This window comes from Oncorhynchus mykiss, chromosome 15 (genome assembly GCF_057628025.1).
Source record: "Oncorhynchus mykiss isolate SJ-2025 chromosome 15, ASM5762802v1, whole genome shotgun sequence".
In the NCBI taxonomy this organism is placed as follows: Eukaryota; Metazoa; Chordata; class Actinopteri; order Salmoniformes; family Salmonidae; genus Oncorhynchus; species Oncorhynchus mykiss.
Window position 1 is genome coordinate 22,383,380 of NC_143036.1, and position 26,618 is coordinate 22,409,997.

The window sequence follows — 26,618 nt, forward strand, 5'->3', positions numbered from 1 at the left end:
CATGCTGTGGGGATGTTTTTCAGAGGCAGGGACTGGGAGACTAGTCAGGATCAAGGCAAAAGTGAATGGAGCAAAGTACAGAGATCCTTGATTAAAACCTGCTCCAGAGCGCTTATGTAACAGTATAACTTTAGACTGTCCCTTCGCCCATACCCGGGCGCGAACCAGGGACCCTCTGCACACATCAACAACAGTCACCCACGAAGCATCATTACCCATCGCTCCACAAAAGCCACGGCTCTTGCAGAGCAAGGGGAACCACTACTTCAAGGTCTCAGAGCAAGTGACGTCACCGATTGAAACGCTATTTAGCGCGCACCACCGCTAAATAGCTAGCTGTTTCACATCCGTTACACTTAGGACCTCAGACTGGGGTGACCTTCCAACAGGACAACAACCTTAAGCACAGAGCCAGGACAACGCAGGAGTGGCTTCGGGACAAGTCTCTGAATGTCCTCAAGTGGCCCAGCCAGAGCCCGGACCTAAACCAAAAGATGCTTCAACAAAGTACTGAGTAAAGGGTCTGAATGCTTATGTAAATATGATATTTCACTTTTTAAATTGTAATACATTTGCTAAAATTTCTAAACTGTTTTTGCTTTGTCATTGTGTGGTATTGTGTGTAAATTGATGAGGGGAAAAAAAAGCTATTTAATACATTTTAGAATAAGGCTGTAATGTAAAAAATAAAAATGGGAAAAAGTCAAGGGGTCTGAATACTTTCCGAATGCACAGTATGCTACTCTGACATGGAGAGTAAGGAATCATGTCGGCTCTGTTGATGGCATTTCTAACCGTTGGACAACTTTCAGTACATTGCACCATCCTGTCCTGAACGTGACCCAGGATATTGCATCTGTCACATGGAGACAGAACACTGTAGAATCTCTCCACCAGGGGGCGGCCAACCCTTTTATACATCTATGCAGTCTGAAAAGCCACATAGATAAGCCACATCTTTTGCATGCTTATTTTGCGAGACAGCAAAAATTTGTCCCACTGCATGAATCAGAGTTGATCAGATGTCTGAGTTTTGACAGAGTTTGGGTATGTGTTGTCAGATCAAACTTTTTTCTGTATCCAAAAGGGGTCATCAAGACTTCTATTAACCTCCAGAAATCACTGTTATCTTGTTTAAGATGTAGTGGTTAAGTAGTGCCATTTGTGTAACCTTTTGCGACCTTCGTCACCTCTGATAGATACTGCTGAATTGTAGTTTCATTCGTCTTTGAGTTAAATGCCCCTGTGATGAACCCCAAGTTGCTTAACAGGAGGACAAAAAGGGAAGAGAATGCTTTGGATAGTGTCAGTGGACATGTCATTTTGTCCCTGTCGTGATGCTGCTCCTATCACTTTTGCTCTCACTAACAGGTAAATACTTATCTTTGAATTTGCATTTGTGTATTTACTGTGTACTATGTGAATGATACATTAATATATTGTGGGTTAGTGCATTGTCTGTAAAACACGCGATTGTATAGTCAGAGGAATTGTTCGTTATAGTACAATCATGACAAGCCATTGGTGCTGAAAAACTGTCCAGTAGGAGCCTGCTAAGTCCTGAATGAGACCGAGGTTACTGGATACCCGGGTGACACAGTAACCATCTCCTGTCATTATATTTTTTTGTGTGTGTGCGCTGACACTCCTATATTCTCATGCTGATGGACAGAGAAAATATTTTGAGAGTACATTCAGGCCTCCATACTCGTGCTCCTAACTCTGGACTTCTATCACCAACAGGTCCTAACCAGATCCAAGGTACATGGTACTGGTCACTCCTCCTAGCCAGCCAGTCTTTGTGACACTGTGCCATACCACACACACAGATGACTCACCTTGACATGACCCTGCTGGGCTGGCCCTCTTGCTCAGACATGAGAATGGGTAGTCAGGATGAGTGTGAAGATGAACGTAGCCTACGTGGACTGCTTTGGTCTCTGTTACTGTAGGTGGGTTAAAACAAGCCTGTGGTTGTAACTTGTAAATGATGCCCTTTACTAGTCTGTCTTCCTATACCTACAGGTTTATATGGACGGTCACCAGATGGATTCTCTTTGCCATCCTGCTAGCCTGCACTGTGACTGCTTCAAGCCCTGCACCCCTCACTCCCCGGTTGAGTTGCCCTTAACGCTTGGCTAATGTCAGGTATTCTCCTTTCCCCATAAGATTAAGGTTTGGATTGGGGTTAGGGTAATCTGATCCTAGATCTGTGGTTAGAGGCATCTTTTCAAATTCTCACTACACTGGGCAAGGAAAGTACCAGAACCTTGAACTTTGGCATTGAATGACCTTTGACCTCCTCTCTTACAGTATATGAATCGTCAGCACAAGCTGGGCAAAGTACTGCCACTGTTTTCCACCTCAGTTTGCTCTGTTGTTTACAGAATCAACGGCACACTCTGCCAAAGACAAACTGATATAGACACTGTGGATTATGCCAGCTGTGGATTATGTCAGCAAGTTCACAGTGGTTACAAAATAAATGGAAGATGTGGTGCTGAAGGCTGAACTAATCTGTATATTGATTTATTAGGTTTATGTGACATTCAGCTTTGTCCATTCAGACAGAGATTTTATTTGATTGTTGTTGTTGACTTATGTCAATTCCACAGCTTGTCAGTTCAACATAGAGGTAGTGATCACACTATGCAACATATGCCAAAGCAGACAGCTCTGTGCGCTCGCTCTGTAGGCCTAGAAATACACCATATATACAAAAGTATGTGGACACCACTTCAAATGAGTGGATTCGGCTATTTCAGCCACACCCGTTGCTGACAGGTGTATAAAATCAAGCATACATCCATGCAATCGCCATAGACAAACATTGACAGTAGAATGGCCTTACTGAAGAGCTCAGTGACTTTCAATGTGGCACCGTCATAGGATGCCACCTTTCCAACAAGTCAGTTCGTAAAATTTCTGCCCTGCTAGAGCTGCCCCGGTCATCTGTAAGTGCTGTTATTGTGAAGTGGAAGTATTTAGTAGCAACAATGGCTCAGCCGTGAAGTGGTAGGCCACACAAGCAACACTTACTACCGAGTTCCAAACTGCGTCGGGGAGCAACGTCAGCACAAGAACTGTCCGTCTGGAGCTTCATGAAATGGGTTTCCATGGGCGAGCAGCCGCACACAAGCCTAAGATGACCATGTGCAATGCCAAGCGTCAGCTGGAGTGGTGCAAAGCTCACCGCCATTGGTCTCTGGAGCAGTGGAAAGGCATTCTCTGGAGTGATGAATCACGCTTCACCATCTGGCAGTCTGATGGACAAATATGGGTTTGGCAGGTGACAGGAGAACGTCACCTGCCCAAATGCATAGTGCCAACTGTAAGTGGAGGAATGATGGTCTGTGTGGATGGATGCTGTTTTAGCAGCAAAGGGGGGACCAACTCCATATTAATGCCCATTATTTTGGAATGAGAGAGTAGAGTACCTCCATATTATCATTTCATAGTGAGTAGCAGTAAAAGAAAGCGAACTGATAGAATCCGGGCCATGCCGAGGAGCAAGACAGCGTACAGCGAACTCAATCCTGATTAAAATTCCAATCCTCGCTGGCACCCAGGGCATTGTGCTCTGCTGCAGAATTCAAAGTAGCTCAAGTCCGTCATATGATAAGATATGCCAACTGCCAATGAGGTTCTAAGATTTCTCTGTTTCTTTTGCTTAAGCCTGTAGTATTATCCAGCATTGCAGCGTCACATGGTTTATCAGTCTCTCTGTGACATCCAATAACTTCACAACAAAGTCGACTACAAATGCAAAGTTGCCAATGTCTTTGCAATTGTTACAAACAAGCAAGACTGAAATGACTGCATTCAAATATAAACAGTAGGCTATAGGCCTATTTCAATCATATTAAAATATATTTTATGTTCAATCGAGTTCTATTTTGCTACTTATAGGCTACTGTCTGTAATTTGTCTCAATATATTTCATGATGTGTAGCCTAACGTGTGCAATGACATGCCAAATCGGTGGTTTAGTGCCTCGATATTTGCAGCTCTCTAGGAGCTGATCCATTGCCAGTATTGTGAAACAATTATAATGTTAAGGAAATAATTTAATGGAGAAGGCTGATCCGAGAGCAGCATTCCCTTTCAAACACGTATGTGTACATTTATTTTGCAACTCTTGTGCACACAACGCGGGCGGTCTGGTTAGCATGTTAGGCTTATGCTTGTTTTAACAATGCATATTTCCTACAACAGCCAAAGACGTAACATTCGTTTCCCAAAACACCACACATCGAGAACAGTTGCTTCGTGCGCCGTTGGAGCATGTGTCGATACTGATAGGATCGAAAGAAAGGCAGTGCTGCTCTCGGATCAGCTTTTATAATTAAAATCTTACCATATCATTATTTCGCAATACTGACAACAGATCAGCTTCTAGAGAAATACAATACAGTGGCTTCAGAAAGGATTCACACCCCTTGACTTTAGTGCTTTGTTGGAAACAGGATGCATATTTTTGAATATTTGTATTCCATACTGGCTTCTTTCTTTTCACTCTGTCAATTATGTTAGTATTGTGGAGTAACTACAGTGTTGATCCATCCTCAGTCTTCTCCTATCACAGCCATTAACCTCTGTAAATGTTTTAAAGTCACCGTTGGCCTCATGATGAAATCCCTGAGCGGTTTCCTTCCTCTCCGGCAACTGAGTTAGGAAGGATGTTTGTATCTTTGTAGTGACTGGGTGTATGTAATTAATAACTTCACCATGCTCAAAGGCTTGTTAAACAAATTTTGACTCCTGTACTTATGTTTGCTTTCCATAACAAAAGGGTTCACTACTTATTGACTCAAGACGTTTCAGCTTTCCATTTTTAAAAAAAAATGTATTTATTTATTTCACCTTTATTTAACCAGGTAGGCTAGTTGAGAACAAGTTCTCATTTGCAACTGCAACCTGGCCAAGATAAAGCATAGCAGTATGAGCAGACAACACAGAGTTACACATGGAGTAAACAATTAACAAGTCAATAACACAGTAGAACACAAAGGGGGAGTCTATATACAATGTGTGCAAAAGGCATGAGGTAGGCGAATAATTACAATTTTGCAGATTAACACTGGAGTGATAAATGATCAGATGGTCATGTACAGGTAGAGATATTGGTGTGCAAAAGAGCAGAAAAGTAAATAAATAAAAACAGTATGGGGATGAGGTAGGTGAAAATGGGTGGGCTATTTACCAATAGACTATGTACAGCTGCAGCGATCGGTTAGCTGCTCAGATAGCTGATGTTTGAAGTTGGTGAGGGAGATAAAAGTCTCCAACTTCAGCGATTTTTGCAATTCGTTCCAGTCACAGGCAGCAGAGTACTGGAACGAAAGGCGGCCAAATGAGGTGTTGGCTTTAGGGATGATCAGTGAGATACACCTGCTGGAGCGCGTGCTACGGATGGGTGTTGCCATCGTGACCAGTGAGCTGAGATAAGGCGGAGCTTTACCTAGCATGGACTTGTAGATGACCTGGAGCCAGTGGGTCTGGCGACGAATATGTAGCGAGGGCCAGCCGACTAGAGCATACAAGTCGCAGTGGTGGGTGGTATAAGGTGCTTTAGTGACAAAACGGATGGCACTGTGATAGACTGCATCCAGTTTGCTGAGTAGAGTGTTGGAAGCCATTTTGTAGATGACATCGCCGAAGTCGAGGATCGGTAGGATAGTCAGTTTTACTAGGGTAAGCTTGGCGGCGTGAGTGAAGGAGGCTTTGTTGCGGAATAGAAAGCCGACTCTTGATTTGATTTTCGATTGGAGATGTTTGATATGAGTCTGGAAGGAGAGTTTGCAGTCTAGCCAGACACCTAGGTACTTATAGATGTCCACATATTCTAGGTCGGAACCATCCAGGGTGGTGATGCTAGGCGGGCATGCGGGTGCAGGCAGCGATCGGTTGAAAAGCATGCATTTGGTTTTACTAGCGTTTAAGAGCAGTCGGAGGCCACGGAAGGAGTGTTGTATGGCATTGAAGCTTGTTTGGAGGTTAGATAGCACAGTGTCCAATGACGGGCCGAAAGTATATAGAATGGTGTCGTCTGCGTAGAGGTGGATCAGGGAATCGCCCGCAGCAAGAGCAACATCATTGATGTATACAGAGAAAAGAGTCGGCCCGAGAATTGAACCCTGTGGCACCCCCATAGAGACTGCCAGAGGACCGGACAGCATGCCCTCCGATTTGACACACTGAACTCTGTCTGCAAAGTAATTGGTGAACCAGGCAAGGCAGTCATCCGAAAAACCGAGGCTACTGAGTCTGCCGATAAGAATATGGTGATTGACAGAGTCGAAAGCCTTGGCAAGGTCGATGAAGACGGCTGCACAGTACTGTCTTTTATCGATGGCGGTTATGATATCGTTTAGTACCTTGAGTGTGGCTGAGGTGCACCCGTGACCGTCTCGGAAACCAGATTGCACAGCGGAGAAGGTACAGTGGGATTCGAGATGGTCAGTGACCTGTTTGTTTACTTGGCTTTCGAAGACCTTAGATAGGCAGGGCAGGATGGATATAGGTCTGTAACAGTTTGGGTCCAGGGTGTCTCCCCCTTTGAAGAGGGGGATGACTGCGGCAGCTTTCCAATCCTTGGGGATCTCAGACGATATGAAAGAGAGGTTGAACAGGCTGGTAATAGGGGTTGCGACAATGGTGGCGGATAGTTTCAGAAATAGAGGGTCCAGATTGTCAAGCCCAGCTGATTTGTACGGGTCCAGGTTTTGCAGCTCTTTCAGAACATCTGCTATCTGGATTTGGGTAAAGGAGAACCTGGAGAGGCTTGGGCGAGGAGCAGCGGGGGGGGGCGGGGCTGTTGGCCGAGGTTGAAGTAGCCAGGCGGAAGGCATGGCCAGCCGTTGAGAAATGCTTATTGAAGTTTTCGATAATCATGGATTTATCGGTGGTGACCGTGTTACCTAGCCTCAGTGCAGTGGGCAGCTGGGAGGAGGTGCTCTTGTTCTCCATTGACTTCACAGTGTCCCAGAACTTTTTGGAGTTGGAGCTACAGGATGCAAACTTCTGCCTGAAGAAGCTGGCCTTAGCTTTCCTGACTGACTGCGTGTATTGGTTCCGGACTTCCCTGAACAGTTGCATATCACGGGGACTATTCGATGCTATTGCAGTCCGCCACAGGATGTTTTTGTGCTGGTCGAGGGCAGTCAGGTCTGGGGTGAACCAAGGGCTGTATCTGTTCTTAGTTCTGCATTTTTTGAACGGAGCATGCTTATCTAAAATGGTGAGGAAGTTACTTTTAAAGAATGACCAGGCATCCTCAACTGACGGGATGAGGTCAATGTCCTTCCAGGATACCCGGGCCAGGTCGATTAGAAAGGCCTGCTCACAGAAGTGTTTTAGGGAGCGTTTGACAGTGATGAGGGGTGGGGCGGCTCCGTAGCGGATACAGGCAATGAGGCAGTGATCGCTGAGATCCTGGTTGAAGACAGCGGAGGTGTATTTGGAGGGCCAGTTGGTCAGGATGACGTCTATGAGGGTGCCCTTGTTTACAGAGTTAGGGTTGTACCTGGTGGGTTCCTTGATGATTTGTGTGAGATTGAGGGCATCTAGCTTAGATTGTAGGACTGCCGGGGTGTTAAGCATATCCCAGTTTAGGTCACCTAACAGAACAAACTCTGAAGCTAGATGGGGGGCGATCAATTCACAAATGGTGTCCAGGGCACAGCTGGGAGCTGAGGGAGGTCGGTAGCAGGCGGCAACAGTGAGAGACTTATTTCTGGAGAGAGTAATTTTCAAAATTAGTAGTTCGAACTGTTTGGGTATGGACCTGGAAAGTATGACATTACTTTGCAGGCTATCTCTGCAGTAGACTGCAACTCCTCCCCCTTTGGCAGTTCTATCTTGACGGAAGATGTTATAGTTGGGTATGGAGATCTCTGAATTTTTGGTGGCCTTCCTGAGCCAGGATTCAGACACAGCAAGGACATCAGGGTTAGCAGAGTGTGCTAGAGCAGTGAGTAAAACAAACTTAGGGAGGAGGCTTCTGATGTTGACATGCATGAAACCAAGGCTTTTTCGATCACAGAAGTCAACAAATGAGGGTGCCTGGGGACATGCAGGGCCTGGGTTTACCTCCACATCACCCGCGGAACAGAGAAGGAGTAGTATGAGAGTGCGGCTAAAGGCTATCAAAACTGGTCGCCTAGAGCGTTGGAGACAGAGAATAAGAGGAGCAGGTTTCTGGGCATGGTAGAATATATTCAGGGCATAATGCGCAGACAGGGGTATGGTGGGGTGCGGGTACAGCGGAGGTAAGCCCAGGCACTGGGTGATGATGAGAGAGGTATCTCTGGACATGCTGGTTGTAATGGGTGAGGTCACCGCATGTGTGGGAGGTGGGACAAAGGAGTTATCAGGGGTATGAAGAGTGGAACTAGGGGCTCCATTGTGAACTAAAACAATGATAACTAACCTGAACAACAGTATACAAGGCATATTGACACTTGAGAGAGACATACAGCGAGGCATACAGTAATCACAGGTGTTGAGTTGGGAAAGCTAGCTAAAACAGTAGGTGAGACAACAGCTAATCAGCTAGCACAACAACAGCAGGTAAAATGGCGTTGACTAGGCAACGGGGCCAACAGATAAAACAAACAAGCAGAATGGAGTACCGTGATTAATGGACAGTCCAGCGTGCATCAGCTATGTAGCCAAGAGATCAGTGTCCAGGGAGCAGCGGTGGATGGGGCAGGGAAGCTGGACTGGCGAGTGTTATCCAGGTTAAAAAAACTAACAATGACTAAATAGCTTGTAGCTAGTTAGCTGGTTAGCTTCTGGTGGTTCTTGAGTGTGTACTAAAAATAAAAAATAATAGCGATTCCGTATCACATTGGGTGAGGCAGGTTTCCGGAAGGTATAAACAAGTTAAAAATCAAAAAGAGATATTCGCACATCATTGCGGCTGCGCACATGTTAGCCTGAAATGAAATAGAGACAAATTACGGACAGCTTACAAAGTCGCAAAATAAATGTATGAAATATATTTCATGATTGAAATAGGCCTACTGTATGTGAATATGTAACGGATGGGAAATAGCTAGATAGTTAGCGGTGGTGCGCGCTAAATAGCGTTTCAATCGGTGACATCACTTGCTCTGAGACCTTGAAGTAGTGGTTCCCCTTGCTCTGCAATTGCCGCGGCTTTTGTGGAGTGATGGGTAACTGTTGTTGACGTGTGCAGAGGGTCCCTGGTTCAAGCCCGGGTATGGGCGAGGAGACGGTTTAAAGTTATACTGTTACAAATACAGCCATCTCGCTTTTCATTTGAACCATATTTTTATACGTCGCTTGTTTGTATCAATTGCAAAGACATTGGTAACGTTGTATTTGTTGTAGGCAACTTTGTTTTGAAGTTATCGGTGGTCACAGTGAGACGGATACACCGTGTGAGTTTAGCAGAGATCTTCGGTCTACAAATTGAAGCGGTAGGACAAAATAAAACACGACGCATTTAGCTGTTCTACGAGTGGTCTGAGGCAGGTGTTAGATTACGAGAATTTTCAAATGCAACGTTATCATAACGATGGTTTTGGTTAACAGCTCGGAGATTTAACGATACTCCTAAGGTTCTAACGATGATCTTAGCCGTAAAATGCTTTTTGGAGACCAGGCCCTGGTCTTTAATAAACTATACTCCGTTATTGCACCTGCTGCGACTATGATGGGCGTCGAAATTGAATCACTTCATACCAGGAGCGAGAGGGTTAAAACTGGGAGGGGATCACTCGCCGGAGCCTGACGTATCCAGCACAGTCATTGCAGAACTGGGTTGCAACGTTATTAAAAGCAGCATAATACCGCTGGATCATCGGCGTTGCATGTATTTAAATACAGGCATCCTCCCAGGCCTATTGAAGGCGACTGGAATGCTTTTTCACACCTCTACAACGTTCAGGAAATTCGGACTTATTTTCTTGGTTTCTATATCTGTACAGGAGGGCGTTGCAGGAAAGACGAAAGTGACATGCCCTTCATTCGTAGCCGGACGCGGTTAATTCAGAATGGTGCATTTTAATTTGTGTATCTAGAATACGCGGATTTAGGTATTAATTGTTGTGATAACTGCGGATACGACAATATCTATTACAAATCGATCAAAACGGATGCTAAAATGCGAGGTGCCAGGTCGATTTGAGCGGGTGGATGGCCAATCTGATGTTAACAATTGCGTTTCTCCCCGCGTCTGCCGCGTTGCTATGCTGTGAAGCAAGTCGGGAAGACCGGGCACTCGAGCCATGCTTCCCGGGGTCGGCGTGTTTGGCACCAGCTTGACCGCGCGTGTGATTATCCCTCTTCTGAAGAACGAAGGATTCGCCGTCAAGGCTCTATGGGGACGGACTCAGGAGGAAGCAGAGGAGTTGGCCAAGGAAATGAATGTACCGTTTTATACCAATAGAATCGACGACGTTTTGCTGCATCAGGATGTGGATTTGGTGTGCATTAACCTGCCTCCACCTTTGACGCGGCAGATTGCTGTCAAAACATTAGGTGAGTCGGGGATGCTGTGACACGAGCTTCCTTGGTGTGATAGCCTATATATGGCGTTTGACTTATTCCCCATTGATTTCACAAGGACAGTTATACAGCTTATTTCAACATTGCTATGTATTATTTCCAATGAACAGACAGTAAGGTAGGCTATTTGCGGAGAAGTGTATCTGATGTTGCCGACAGCTGTGGCAGTCTCTCCCAATCAGCTGCAATCCAAATGAATGAAAATGAGCAGCCTATACTTCTGTATAATCACTTTAAAATCCCCTACTAATAGGCCAGGGTTCGGGACACAATGTCCGTGCTATCTTAATTACGTCTTCTTCAACATGAACTAGTTGACATTTGGTAAGGCAGGAACTTTTGCAATTGAGTCTACAGTTATTCTATAATTATGACAGAAATGACTGGCTGACTATTTGAGAAGGGTGCAGCTGCAATTTGGGGTGTTCCTGCCTGTGGGAATTCCTGCATCTGCAGGAACCCCTCTTTATTCTACACTACATGACTAAAAGTATGTGGACACCTGCTTGTCAAACATCATCTCATTCCAAAATCATGGGCATTAATATGGAGTTGGTCCCCCCTTTGCTGCTAAAACAGCATCCACTTTTCAGGTAAGTCTTTCCACTAGATGTTGGAACATTGCTGCGGGACTTGCTTCCTTTAACCAACGAGCGTTAGGGAGGTTGGGCATTGATGTTAGGTGATTCGGCCTGGCTCGCAGTCTGCCTTCCAATTCATTCCAAAGGTGTTCGAAGGGGTTGAGGTCAGGGCTCTGTGCAGGCCAGTCAAGTTCTTCCACACCGATCTCAACAAACCATTTCTGTATGAACCTCACTTTGTGCATGGGGGCATTGTCATGCTGAAACAGGAAAGGGCCTTCTCCAAACTGTTGCCACAAAGTTGGAAGCACAGTATTGTCTAGAATGTTGTATGCTGTAGCGTTAAGATTTCCCTTCACTGAAACTAAGGGGCCTAGCCCGAACCATGAAAAACAGCCCCAGAACATGTTCCCTCCTCCACCAAACGTTACAGTTGGCACTATACATTGGAGCAGGTAACGTTCTCCTGGCAGCTGCCAAATCTGCCTTTCATGCACTGTTTTCCTGCAGTTCCGTTAACGACGGTGAGGGCAGGTGTTCGGGCAGGTGGGAGCGAAGGACACAGCGCTAGCTTAACCAGCTAGTCCTAAGGAGGACTCCAGTACACGGGAGGCGGGGAAGGCTAGCACACAATGTCGCTAGCACACAGTGTCGCCTCCCGCCTGCTCTGTACCGGAGTAGCTAGCTGTAAGTGGGGGCGACACTGGTATACCGTTTCCTTCGTCCCAGCCTGTCGGTTACGGGTTTCTATGGTACACATCAGGCGGGATGCGGGGGCGAGAACTAGCTAGTTAGCACACGGTGTTGCTCCAGACTCCTGCCTGCTTTACTAGCAACAGGCGGGGGTAACCAGTAGACCGTGTCTTTTGCCACTGCCTGTCGGGCACTTTTTTCCTGCAGTTCTGTTAAAGATGGTGAGGGCAGGCTGGGGAGGGGGGGGTGTTCATGCAGGAATCAATGGGATACTCGAGGTGGGGGTGTTCCTGTAGATGCCCACAGGCAGGAATGCTCCGAATTGCAGGCTGCAGTTGCACACTATTGGACTATTTGCCTCTAGTATAGACCTTGTGATAATGGATAAATCAGATGGACAGACTGACACATGCAGGTGTCCAGTGACGATGATGAAATAGGAAATAACCATGGGACGAGACATGGGAGACCTAAAGATAACCCCATGCTGGCCGAGCCAGCAGAGGGCAAAACACATCACTAAGGCAACATCACAGAGAATGATACCCTTAATAAATAAAACCCTCTTAATAAGCCTACTTTCTGCGGTTCTTGGAGCTGTGGCCTTGTTACATAAGTAGAGGCTGAATATAGTTACATGATGTAGGATCTTAATTTGATCACTCTTTTGTTGGTAAGAGTTTTCTTACATAGTAGGAAATGCAATATTCTAGTGTATTCAAGGTTTAAAAAGACTTCTAAAATTTTTAATTTCCACTAACTTTTTTTATTCTTTTCAATTTTTATTATTATATTTCGTGGTATTCAATTGGTAGTTACATTCTTGTCTCATTGCTGCAACTCCCGTACGGACTCGGGAGAGGCGAAGTCGAGAGCCGTGCGTCCTCCGAAACACAACCCAACCAAGCCGCACTGCTTCTTGACACAATGCCCACTTAACCCGGAAGCCAGCGGCACCAATGTGTCGGAGTAAACACTGTACACCTGGCGAACGTGTCAGCGTGCACTGCGCCCGGCCCGCCACAGAAGTTTCTTGTGCACGATGGGAAAAGGACATCCCTGCCGGCCAAACCCTCCCCTAACCCGGATGACACTGGGCCAATTGTGCGCCGCCCCATGGGTCTCCCGGTCGCGGCCGGCTGGGACAGAGCCTGGACTCAAACCCAGGAATCTCTAGTGGCTCAACTAGCACTGCGATGCATTGCCTTATACCACTGCGCAACTCAGGAGGCCACCACTTTAACATTTCAGACATGATTTGCCCTGATATAAAATGTATCAATCATTTTAATCCATATAATAATTCACATTTCCTGTTGCTGCAGGATTATGTCCCTGCTGTAGCATAATGGCTCACATTAAGATCCTACATCTGTAGCTAGCATTAGGGTCAGACTCAGCAGATAGGAAATAATGGACTTTAAGAGGCAGTTTAGCAGAGTTAAACTAGTAGTAATTACAGTCTAACAGTGGCGTTTGGTGCCGTTTTAAGATGAGGGAAAAACAGATTTTTTTTTCATGAGCACAGCCTTATTTCTATTAAAGCTCTCTCTCTTGCTTCTCCTTCATTTTTGAATACATTTATTTTTTCAAAACTGTAACTATTCTTTCTCTCTCTTTGAATCAAATACTTACCAGATTTTATGCATTGCACTGATATCTAGCGATAACTAATGCCTTCTAGTAAGATTCATTCTTTGATCCTTTGATTGGGTGGACAAAGTGTCAGTTCATGCTGCAAGAGTTCTGATAGGTTGTAAGATGTCCTCCGGAAGTGAATTACTGTGTAAATCTATGGAAGGGGGTGAGAACCATGAGCCTTCTAGGATTTGTATTGAAATCAATGTACCCAGAGGAGGACGGAAACTAGCTATCCTCCGGCTACACCATGGTGCTTACCCCACAGAGTGCTTTTGAGGCAACTGTAGACCTTCATTGCAAAACAGTGTGTTTTAGAGGGGTTGGGTTAAATGCGTAAGACACGTTTCAATTGAATGCATTCAGTTGTACAACTGACTAGGGAAAGGGAGATACCTAGTCAGTTGTCCAACTGAATGCCTTCAACTGAAATGTGTCTTACGCATTAACCCAACCCTTCTGAATCAGAGCGGTGCGAGGGGGTTGCCTTAATCAACATCCACGTCTTTGGCGCCTGGGGAACAGTGGGTTAACTGCCTTGTTCAGAATGACAGATTTTTACCTTGTCAGCTCAGAGATTCAATCCAGCAACCTTTCGGTTACTCGCCCAACGCTCTAACCACTAGGCTACCTGCCGCTAGGTATCCCTCTTTCCCGTTCCTTAATCAATTATTTGGTGAAGTGAATATTTTATTTTACTAGGCAAGTTAAGAACAAATTCTTATTTTCAATGACGGCCTAGGAACAGTGGGTTAACTGCCTTGTTCAGAGGCAGAACGACGGGATTTGATCGGTTACAAGGCCAACGCTCTAACCACTAGGCTACCCTGCCGCCCCTATTTAGTATAGTTTTATCTTAAATTATAGCTTTTTTTAATGTTTCACTATTTTTATTTTTATGAAATCCACTGAGGAGGAGGGTCCTCCCCTTCCTCCTCTGTCCTCTGAGGAGCCTCCACTGCAGAGTCAGATACTACACAGGTATAAGAGCAATGTGAAATGTTGCCCAGATGAGTACTGGCCAGTGTGTGTTCAACATATGCCCATGTAGCTGCTGTGATGTCAACCCTTCCTAACCTGGAAGGCTTGTGCTCACTGTCCAGACCAATGTATTTGTTTATCGTTAATGTGTGAAGATTACATTTTACTTGTCATTTACCTCTCTTTGAACTGTTACCAAAGCAGCAACAGCAGCTGACAGGAGCACCAGATAGCAGCCTCAAGGACACAGCAGTGGTAGAACTGGGTGGTGGCGTCTCTTCGGTAGAAAATGCTTGGGGTCGTTAAGGTTCATTGACCGTAGTAAAAAAAGATTGGGCAATTGAAACAGATGTTTCACCGGATGTATAAATCTGAAGCATCCGGTTGTCATTTCCACTCACCACCAAATATGGTGATGAGAGGAGGCCCAGTGGCTGGCAGTGGGATGGATTTTGCCCGACATTCTGCAAATTTTCGCATTGATGAAACATTTGAGCTCAATACAGTTTTCTGTTCCCAAAACTTGAACCTGTTATGAACAAAGTGGACTCAGTTTTGTAGACTTTACCCTTTGCTAAAGTTTTAAAAAAGTGTCATTTAGGAGTTCAAGGGCTAATTGAGTTAATGCACACTTAACAGCGTAGGCGTTCCCTACCCTTTTTGTGGTACCTTAAATTGCCATGCTGGCCATGTTAGAAAAGTATAACCAGAGCCTGAAGATATCAACAGTCACTACGCAGCTGAGTAATCAGTGTGTCATCATTGTAACTTTTAGAGTGAATTCATTGTACTAATTTGTTAAAGGTGTGCCGATATGCGTACAATGGTCTTTGTCATAACTTTAACTTTACTCTGGCGTGTGTAAATAAAGTTGCCACCAACCCGTGACCACTCTGGTGTAAACATGTCATCTAGCTTCTGTCTTGACAGTCTTTCTTAGAGCCCCTAATACATTTCCCACCCCAGTTTTGTTGGTTTAGGTTAATTTAGTGACAGTGCTAGCAGATGATTGATGAGAGCAAGGCAAGCCTCTGTTTACTCCATGACTGGGCTAATGTGAAATATTAGAAAGTGTGACCACACACCACCTAGGATTTTGTTCCATTTATTGCTGTGGTGACTGTCTTCGTGTTCCCTCTCCACCTGAACAGGTACTGACATTTTGTGTTACTTTACGTTCTCATTTCTCACTATGACGTCAACCTGGAACGCTGTAGCCCTGCCCCTCCTCGACCAGATCCTCCATGTCTCATTGTGTCAAACATTATTTCTGGAACTCTCTCTGTCTCTGTCTCTGTCATGAGGAGGAGGAGGAGGGTCAAGATACAGGTCCCTTTGACAGCAGCCCATTATGGCTCAGGAAATTGCTTTGGCCACCAACCCACGCTGGCTTGGAATAGTGTCTGTTGAATGCAAAGCTACTTCCCCTTTTCAGGGTGTGTGACAAGGCAATGCTTATCTCTCTAACACCGGCTTGTTTACCTCGTGCATCGTGTCGATAAGCCCTAATCAGACGGTTGCAGAACTGGAATTTGCACTTGGAAGGCATTTGCCGACTGTCTAACCAAAATCATGGATGGGGCCGGCCTGACAATGGACGTTGAACCAAACTAAGGGGACCAGGGTGAAACACTGGCATGAGGCAAGTGATGTTTCCCAAGCAACTGGTATTGTTATGCGGTTTTACCCCTCAGTGTAACAATCTTGGTCACATTACAGCAAACTGGTCTAACCAACAAGGCCACATCTCTTCTTCAAAAGGAATTTCTTCTTTGTTTTTCCCCTTCCTCCTTCCTACTATAGCATTACTAAGGCATCTGATGTTGGGAGTCTGAGACATTTCTCAGGGAATTGGCGCGCTGGTTGGGATTAGTAGCTCATCTTACAGTCTTCAGTTAAAGGACTTGCGTTAGCACCTAGAATTTATTGCCCGGCAGTGTAAAGTGCATCAGTGTTTAGGCTGTTAAGGATTAGAAACTCCCTCACTCACTCAAGTTTTACCCAAATTCATTAGCATTTCTTCTGCACTCGAGCCCAAAGAATTTCCATTTGCTCCTGTGCATTCTAGCAAGGAGATGGAGGAAAATATCAGATTGTGTGATGTAGGACAGATGCTAGATGCAATCAGAGACTGGAAGCAAATGTATTTTCCCTCCCTTTTGCAGATTTGTCTTGTAGGCGGGAAGAAAATATAGGCGGGAAGACATTTAAACCTGTTTTGATGCACACTCACCATCTAGCACGTTCATCTGGTGTAGAGCGCAGCGCGTGTGACACAGGTAGAGCCTTGAGCCTTCCTGTGCAATTCATGAATGAACACAAATAATACAAAGCCAAGTAGTGAAACCACAGTGTTGACTTGGTACAATAATTTGCCTACAAATGGCATCTTATCAGTACATTGACCAAAGTATCACCTGTTAATCGTTTGGCCTATCCGTCTCTTCTCTCTATGGCATGTCAATCTGTCCGTCTATTTCTAAGTGTCCCTGGTTAGTTTAGACTGCTCACTCCCACTATGAAGTTGTTTCAAAGGAACAGAAACCCTACGGAGACGTGATTGGCGGGGTGAACTAGTTGGGCCTGGGAGGGAGGAGGAGGTTGACAGACTTCTAGTCTTCTCCACATCCCATTTTCCTTTGACCTATATGTCGTTATCAATAAAACATCACAATACGGTGCAGAGCGTTTGATTTGACTCCTGGGGGGGCAAGGAGACCCACAGCTCCTCTGAAACCATTGACAACTATGTGCTGTTTTCAAGGGATTGTTAAATAAATGTTAGCACTATTTGGTTTTAATATCATCACTTCTCAAAGAGCATAGTCAGAACAACACATTTTCCCATTATTCCACATTTCACTCTATCAGAGTTTACAGCAAGCAACTGCATGCTTTTCATGATCAGTAAACATCAATCGATCATGTCATTTCAGATACGTGAGGGTATCCTATCCATTTGGCATGTAGCTAGCTAGCTCAGCAAACAACATGTAATTTAGCTTCCTTCATCAGAGGTTAGGCTTTTGGAAAGAGCTTGACATCGGCAAGTCCTTGTCCTGGTAAAGTCGGACTACTGTTATCACCACTAGCATGGCAAGCAACTCTAACAATATTTGGATATCGCCATCTAGTTTATCTCCTGAAAGTTAGCTTGTTAACGAGCCATATTGAAGTGATCTGTTATTAGCTAGCTAGCCAATTTGACGTGGTCCATCAATCCATGTAGCCTATCATATCTGTCAGCAGCAATCGTGATGAAACAACCTTAAAAACAATGTTGAAAGTGGGATGTTAGCTCATTTCGCTAGGTAGACCTACATTGGTTGGAGGACAAAGTATATATTTAGCCAATTATACAAAGTTTCTACCGGTAGCATGCAAGGTAAACATTATCAGCTAACAGTAAATCGGCAACACAGGAGGCTGCTGAGGGGAGGAAGGCTCATAATAATGTCCGTAACACAGCAAATGGAATGGCATCAACCACATGGAAAACATTTGTTTGATGTATTTGATACCATTCCTCTCCAGCCATTACCACAAGACTGTCCTCCCCAATTAAGGTGCCACCAACCTCCGGTGATCGGCAAATGTGCCCTTCTGCTGCTTGGCAGGCAGAGCCAAGAAAGGATGGGAAATGAATCCTAAACCACATACTTGTCAGTTACAGTTCACTTTTTATTTTTATACCACTCAAATATCCAATTGTAATGAACAAAAATATATACGAAACATGCAACAATTTCATTGGTTGGACTGAGTTAGTTTATATAAGGAAATCTATCAATGTAAAGAAATTCAGTAGGCCCTAATCTATGGATTTCACATGACTGGGAATACAGATATGCATCACAGATACTGTACCTTTAAAAGAACGGGTCACACAATTGGCCTTAGGATCTTGTCACGGTATTTTTGTTAATTCAAATTGCCATCGATAAAATGCAATTCTGTTCATTGTCCGTAGCTTATGCCTGCCCATACCATAACCCCACCGCCATAATGTTCACAACGTTGAAATCAGCAAACTGCTCGCCCACACGACACCGTGCACGTGGTCTGTGGTTGAGGCCAATTGATGTACTGCCAAATTCTCTAAAACAACGGAGGCGGCTTATGGTAGAGAAATTAACATTCATTTCTCTGGCAACAGCTCTGGTGGACATTCCTGCAGTCAGAATGACAATTGCACAATCCCTCAACTTGAAACGTAACATTGTGTTGTGTGACAAAATTGAACATTTTAGAGTTGCCTTTTATTGTAATGATCATGCTGTTTAGTCGCATCTTGATATGCCAAACCTGTCAGGTGTATGGATTATCTTGGTAAAGGAGAAATGCTCACTGACAGGGATGTAAACAAATTTGTGCACAACATTTGCGAGAAATTATGTTTATGTGCATATGACAAAATTCAAGGATCTTTTATCTCAGCTCATGAAACATGGGACCAACACTTTACGTGTTATGTTTATATATTTGTTCAGTGTAATTGTGTCCAATATTGAGAGATATCGTGAGGCTACCCTCACACATCTGAAATTACATGATCAATTGATGTTGACTGATCATGAGAAGCATGCATTTACTTGCTGTGTAACTCTGATTACAGAATCATTTTTTTTTTGCATGGAATAATCAGACATTTGATGTTTTGATCTATGCTCTTCAAGGGGTGATGATGTTGCAACCAAATAGTTAACATTTATTTTATTTAACAATCGCTTGACAACGGCACACATTTGTCAATGGTTTTAGCGGAGCTGAGGTCTCCTTGCCCGCCAGCAAGAAATCGAACGCTCTGCACCTTATTGTAACATTTTAATGATAACGACCTACTCAGAATTGTCTTATCAGTGCATGCAAAGGAGAAGAGATGAGGAAAGGAGGCCACTTTATTCTATTGAGATGCAGCCTCCGCTCTCTGGCTCAGTGTTGGGGTCTATGATGCAACTGACCTTTGCAGCACCGTGTGAGCCTGCCTGCACTCCTAAGCCTGACCCTGGTTTCAGCGGCCGGGGCTATCGGGTAACAGGTCAGCGTCCTCTGAGACGCACAGACAGACACTTCCTCATCAATAGGAGAAGTCCAAGCGGAGCTACCTGCTAGTGGTGTGCAGCTGTAGTGATTATAAACTGGGTGGTTCGAGCCCTGAATGCTGATTGATTGACAGCTATGGTATATCAGACTGTATACCATGGGTATAACAAAACATTTATTTTTACTGCCCTAATTACATTGGTAACCAGTTTTTATAATAGCAATAAGGCACCTCGGGGGTATGTGGTATATGGCCAACTGCGTTGCGTCGTGCCTAAAAACAGCCTTTAGCCGTGGTATATTGGCCATATACCACACCCCCTCGGGCCTTATTGCTTAATTATATCCTGTGGAGAGTAGGCCTCCTCTAGCCTAAACACTAGCACTGCCCAGATACTACACTTCCAATACATTTGGTACCTACCAACTCTGCCTGGATTGGATATCATCATGTACCCTGCAGTTACCTCACGTGTGTAGGTTATGCTAGCTGAAACCGGCTGACCTCTGTGACACTTTCTGTGGGCTTAAAGCCTTGCAATTGCTCACCCTACTCTGGTGGATATACTACAGCCACCTATCATGCTGTGGAGAAGTCTGAAGGAGGTCTTTCTAGGGAGCTTGGTTATGTGAATGTACTAGAGCAGCCCTCCACAGGATATCTTCCTCTGAGAGAATGATGATGTCCAAAATGTAATGTGACAAGCCTTCAGGGCACCCAGAACATTGTGGTCTAGATTAACTATTGGTCTTCCACTTCCTTCCTCTGTTCTAGGTCCCTATTGTCAAGACTCAAGCTGTGTGTGTTTGTAGCTTTTTTGGCTCGGTGTTAGCCAGACGTATAGGAGACCGAATGACAGTGCCATTCCCATGCTTTTCCTCAATGTCGCTACTTGTTTTTTGGGAGTTTCCCGGCCCTTCATGTTCCGTCCTGTTGGACGTCCATTTACATGCTAATAGAAGCTGCAGAGGGAGAGTGGGAGAAAGAGAGAAAGGGCCCTGGTCTTAAGGTCCTGTGAAATTGCCTTTGTTTGCGAACTGAATCGCAGAACAGGAGCTCTTTCAGGATACCTTCTCCCGGTGCTGAAAAGTGAGCGTTCCTCAATTGGGGGGAAGAGTTTACTCTTCGAAGCCTGTCTGTCTCTATGAAATGAGGGTCTGTTCTTTCGCTGCTCTGTGCCTCCACTTGTTGTTTGTGTTTTTGAAATTGCCTCAATGGCTACATTTGGCCATGCACCCCACAAACACTGTGATGCCTGGATGCATAATTACTTTTTTTTGCTGCCTCCATTCCTTACTTCTATTCATGTTGTGACACGCTGCACTAATCGGCAGAAATTGTGCCCGTCATCCAAATATCCATCCAAAAATGTTCTGCAGGATTGCCTTGTTGTTGCCAAATAATGTATCTGCTGACTGTTGTGGGGGCATCTTGATTGATGTTCCTTTGACCAGAAGTGAAGCGTAGACATTTGCCATAAACCAATCCTTCTAGGTGAGGTTAAACAGGGATAATCTTGTCTACACAAAGTACAGACTTGCAGCTACTGTACCAGTTGGTAAGAAATCAGGGATGATGTCATTTTTCTGCACTGCAAACACTCATAGACACACAACCTATTGTTTCAAGATTTTAAAAAGCGATTTATTGTTGATAGGATCTCTTTTTCTTTTCTTTTTTTGCTGATATTATCATTACCAAGGTGGAATCCTCACGTAAGAGATTCCATGCTAGCACAGCAAAAATATGTTCTGACTATCTCCGATTGTTCTGGCAATTCTTACATAGAAACTTCATTGGGATGTTTGACATGCTTTTTCCATTGGTATCACTAACCATTTTTGAGAGAATCATGAAGAAATTGGCCATTTTAGGGCCCTTTAAGACCATATGATCTGTGAACTGTACATGATACAGACATCTTGGTGTCATTATACGCCTTAGTGTGCTCTATAATATGGAGTATGTCTTGATTCTGAAATAAAAATGTTCACAAATGTATTCAGCATAAATATTATCTCAAAAGTACTCTTTTAGTTTTGGTCATTTTATGATATTGTTTGGAACAATATACTGTACAAGTACATCACATATCCAGAATGGGCTCTCTGCTAAATCTAATCAATTTTATGTGCACCACCAACACTGTGAATGGGAAAATGGATTCAAATGGGACTTGCTGAATGTGCAATCCTAAAAGGCTGTGATTGGTTAATGACCTATAAAGTCATTTTCTATTCATAAACTGGGTGGTTCGAGCCCACAATGCTGATTGGCTGAAAGCCGTGGTATATCAGACCGTATACCATGTGTATGACCCCAAAATATTTTTACTGTTCTAATTACGTTGGTTACCAATTTATAATAGCAATAAGGCACCTCGGGGGTTTGTGGTATATGGTCAATATACCACGGCTAATGGCTGTATCCAGGCACTCCACATTATGTCATGTGTAAGAACAGCCATATACCACACCTCCCCGGGCTAAGTATGGGTCATATAATTTAAAAAGTATCAGAAAGCCCACTCTGGAAATCTTAACTTGTTTGAAGCATAAATTGTTACAATGTCTAAAAATAAACAACAAAAAGGGTACTTTTGAAATATGATTATATTTTGATGTTGAACAGATTAATGTGAAAAGTTTGATTTCAGAATCTAGATATACTGCATATTTGAGAGCACACTATAAGGAATATAATGACACCAAGATGTTGTCTGTCTTGTACGGTTGACAGATCATAAGGTCTTGCAGGAGGCATGTATAGGTCTAAAAGGGCCACGTTCATCTCATAAATAAAGCATGTCAAACAATGAAGTTAATATGTGCGAATTGCCAGAACAATCTGAGATACCAAAAATATTTTCGGGCTACGCTGGTGTGGAATCACCCCCAAATCACCCCCTTATGTGCATTTGCACAGGAGCAGCCACACTTGTGTTTCATAATTGGACAATGGGGAATAGAGACAGGTGGCAGTCCCATGAGGGGAGAGCAGACTACTCTGGAAGGCCACCAACATTCACCTGCATTCCTAAAGAGCCTTAACATAAGATTTGGTCTGACAGTGCGGTACCCCAGTCAGATTAACAATTATAGGATGGTATTATAGGATGGTCTGCAACTGTGTTTTAATGCTTATAGATGGGGTTTGTAACACCATTGAAAGAAGAGACTTCTTTTAAGACCTACTTTAAGAACAGGAAGGCCATGTTTGTATCAGATCTAGCCGCAGTACATATCTCACTTCCTGTTTGAGTGTGTTTTTTGTGTGGTCGTGCTCTGGTATTTGAGAGAAGTGTGAATTCAAGTGCACCTTTGCAGGGTGTCTTGCTAGCAGCAATGAACAACAGGAAAAAGGAAGTTCCCTGCTATGACAATGCTAATCATGGCCACAACCTACATACATCATGGGCGGCTGTCGATGAGAGCCTATTCAGGGTGCGACTTCCGAAGAACAATGCCTCAGTGCCATACTCAAAAACGTCCCTCTTGAGTGATTCATATTTGCATACCCTGTTCTTGCTACTTGGGCCTAGCTGTCCAATTTCTCCACCAAGACGTTTTCTTCCAATCTACCAGCAACACAATTCTTCAGAACGTCTACTTATATTCCATTTCTGGTCCTTGTCACCCTCAACCCATTCATTTCCATCCTACATAGACCAGTAATTGTGATAAGTTTCTCTCATTGAGGTCAAGCATCCTGGCAGTCCTGCATTGTAGCAGTACCGTGATTTCAGGTCTCCATTGTCTTTATGCCGCCTCAGAATGCAGAAGACCAGTCACAGGGGTCCTTCTGTCTGCTCCGTCTCTACAGCACAGGCTGACCCAAGCAACCTGCTGTCATCCCCAAAGCTGAGAGGGAAGCTTCTGTGCTCACATCACACACGTGCACACGTGTGGTTTCCCCCTCAAAGAGATTGTCTTCACGGGGGGGAGAGTCCAACATTATGTATATGCAGATTTATTTTAATTTGTAGCCGTTGTGGGATGCAAAATAATAATTTTCTAATCATGGTATTCAGTGACTATGTAGGCGCTTACTCTTGAAATTTCCCACAATCATCATTGCCATTGATGCAGAGTCACTTCACTTTTTCCTCTGTCTCACTCATGTAGTGTTATTTTTAATGTCGAGCCTTTTTTAAGGGTGCCCATCTCCAATCCTCGGTACTACCATCACATGCTAGGCACAATGGCCCTTTTCCATGAAGGGCTTAGTAATGAAGCAGTCCTAAATTCTGTCCTCTGATACACCGACCTGCTGTGCATTGATATCAAATGTTATTTGTCACATGCGCCGAATACTGCGAAATGCTTACTTACAAGCCCTGAACCAACAATGCAGTTCAGGAAATAGAGTTAATGAAATATTTACTAAATAAACTAAAGTAAAAAAAAATGTTAAAAAAATAAAAAGTAACACAAACAAATTACAACAATAACGAGGCTATATACAGGGGGTACCTGTATGGAGTCAATGTGGGGATACATGTTAGTAAAGGTCATTTGTACATGTACGTAGGGGTAAAGTGACTATGCATAGATAAACAGCGAGTAGCAGCAGATTAAAAACGGGGGGGGGGGGGGGGTCCATGTGAAAATCCCGGATGGCCATTTGATTGTTGTTCAGCAGTCTAATAGCTTTGGGGTAGAAGCTGTTAAGGAGCCTTATGGAGCTAGACTTGGCACTCTAGTACCGCTTGCCGTGCGTTAGCAGAGAGAACAGTCTATGACTCGGGTGACTGGAGTCTTTGACAATATTTTGGGCCTTCCTCTGACACCGCCAGGCCTACCACTGTGTCGTGAGCGAACTTAATGATGGTGTTGGAGTCGTGCTAGGCCACTTAATCGTGGGTGAATGGGGAGTACAGGAGGGGACAAAGCATGCACCCCTGAGGGGCCCCGGTGTTGAGGATCAGCGTGGCAGATGTGTTGTTGCCTACCCTTACCACCTGGGGGCAGCCCGTCAGGAAGACCATGATCCAGTTGCAGAGGGAGGTGTTTAGTCCCAAGGTCCTTTAGCTTAGTGATGAGCTTTGTGGGCACTATGGTGTTGAACGCAGAGCTGTAGTCAATGAACAGCATTCTCACATAGGTCTTCCTTTTGTCCAGGTGGGAAAAGGCAGTGTTACCTTCACATTCTTGGGCACAGAGACTATGGTGGTCTGCTTGAAACGTGGGGAATACAGACTCTAACCGAGTCTGTATTCCCCGGGAGAGGTTGAAAATGTCAGTGAAGACACTTTCCAGTTGGTCTGCGCATGCTCTGAGTACACACCATGGTAAGCCGTCTGACCCCGCAGCCTTGTGAATGTTGACCTGTTTGAAGGTCTTGCTCAAATCGGCTACGGAGAGCGTGATGACACAGTTGTCCGGGAACTGCTTGCCTCAAAGAAAGCATAAAAGGAATTTAGCTCGTCTGGTAGGCTCGCGTCACTGGGCAGCTCGCGGCTGGGTTTCCCTTTGTAGTCCGTATTAGTTTGTAAGCCCTGCCACATACAACACTGGCTCTGATGCTCGTTAGAAGATTCAATCTTAGTCCTGAATTGACTCTTTGCCCGTTTGATGGTTCGGCTGAGGGCATAGCTGGATTTCTTATAAGCCTCCGTATTAGTGGCCTTTAGCTCAGTGCGGATGATGCCTGTTATCCATGACTTCTAGTTAGGATATGTATGTATGGTCACTGTGGGGACAACGTCATTGATGCACTTATTGTTGAAGCCAGTGACTGAGGTGGTATATTTCTCACTGCCATTGGATGAATCACGGAACAAATTCCTGTCTGTGCTCTCAAAATAGTCCTGTAGTGTATCATCCGCGTCATCTGACCACTTCCGTATTGAACGAGTCACTGATACTTCCTGCTTTAATTTGAGCTTGTAAGCAGGAATCAGGAGGATATACAGTGCCTTGCGAAAGTATTCGGCCCCCTTGAACTTTGCGACCTTTTGCCACATTTCAGGCTTCACAAAAAAATACAGTTTTATATCTTTATGTTTGAAGAATCAACAACAAGTGGGACACAATCATGAAGTGGAACGACATTTATTGGATATTTCAAACTTTTTTAACAAATCAAAAACTGAAAAATTGGGCGTGCAAAATTATTCAGCCCCTTTACTTTCAGTGCAGCAAACTCTCTCCAGAAGTTCAGTGAGGATCTCTGAATGATCCAATGCTGACCTAAATGACTAATGATGATAAATACAATCCACCTGTGTGTAATCAAGTCTCCGTATAAATGCACCTGCACTGTGATAGTCTCAGAGGTCCGTTAAAAGCGCAGAGAGCATCATGAAGAACAAGGAACACACTAGGCAGGTCCGAGATACTGTTGTGAAGAAGTTTAAAGCTGGATTTGGATACAAAAAGATTTCCCAAGCTTTAAACATCCCAAGGAGCACTGTGCAAGCGATAATATTGAAATGGAAGTAGTATCAGACCACTGCAAATCTACCAAGACCTGGCCGTCCCTCTAAACTTTCAGCTCATACAAAGAGAAGACTGATCAGAGATGCAGCCAAGAGGCCCATGATCACTCTGGATGAACTGCAGAGATCTACAGCTGAGGTGGGAGACTCTGTCCATAGGACAACAATCAGTCGTATATTGCACAAATATGGCCTTTATGGAAGAGTGGCAAGAAGAAAGCCATTTCTTAAAGATATCCATAAAAAGTGTTGTTTAAAGTTTGCCACAAGCCACCTGGGAGACACACCAAACATGCGGAAGAAGGTGCACTGGTCAGATGAAACCAAAATTGAACTTTTTGGCAACAATGCAAAACGTTATGTTTGGCGTAAAAGCAACACAGCTGAACACACCATCCCCACTATCAAACATGGTGGTGGCAGCATCATGGTTTGGGCCTGCTTTTCTTCAGCAGGGACAGGGAAGATGGTTAAAATTGATGGGAAGATGGATGGAGCCAAATACAGGACCATTCTGCTAGAAAACCTGATGGAGTCTGCAAAAGACCTGAGACTGGGACGGAGATTTGTCTTCCAACAAGACAATGATCCAAAACATAAAGCAAAATCTACAATGGAATGGTTCAAAAATAAACATATCCACGTGTTAGAATGGCCAAGTCAAAGTCCAGACCTGAATCCAATCGAGAATCTGTGGAAAGAACTG

At 44.4% G+C, this 26,618-nt stretch overlaps 1 protein-coding gene across 1 annotated transcript in view; it reads left to right on the top strand.

Moving 5' to 3' along the window:
* The first annotated feature begins 5,112 nt into the window (after nucleotides 1-5,112).
* gfod1 (Gfo/Idh/MocA-like oxidoreductase domain containing 1) overlaps nucleotides 5,113-26,618 on the top strand; it is a 47,757-nt gene continuing 26,251 nt past the window's right edge. Inside the window, exon 1 of the mRNA XM_021562724.3 lies at nucleotides 5,113-10,509. Coding sequence (XP_021418399.1) covers nucleotides 10,257-10,509 — 253 coding nt within the window. The 5' untranslated portion in view covers nucleotides 5,113-10,256. The remainder of the gene's footprint in view (nucleotides 10,510-26,618) is intronic.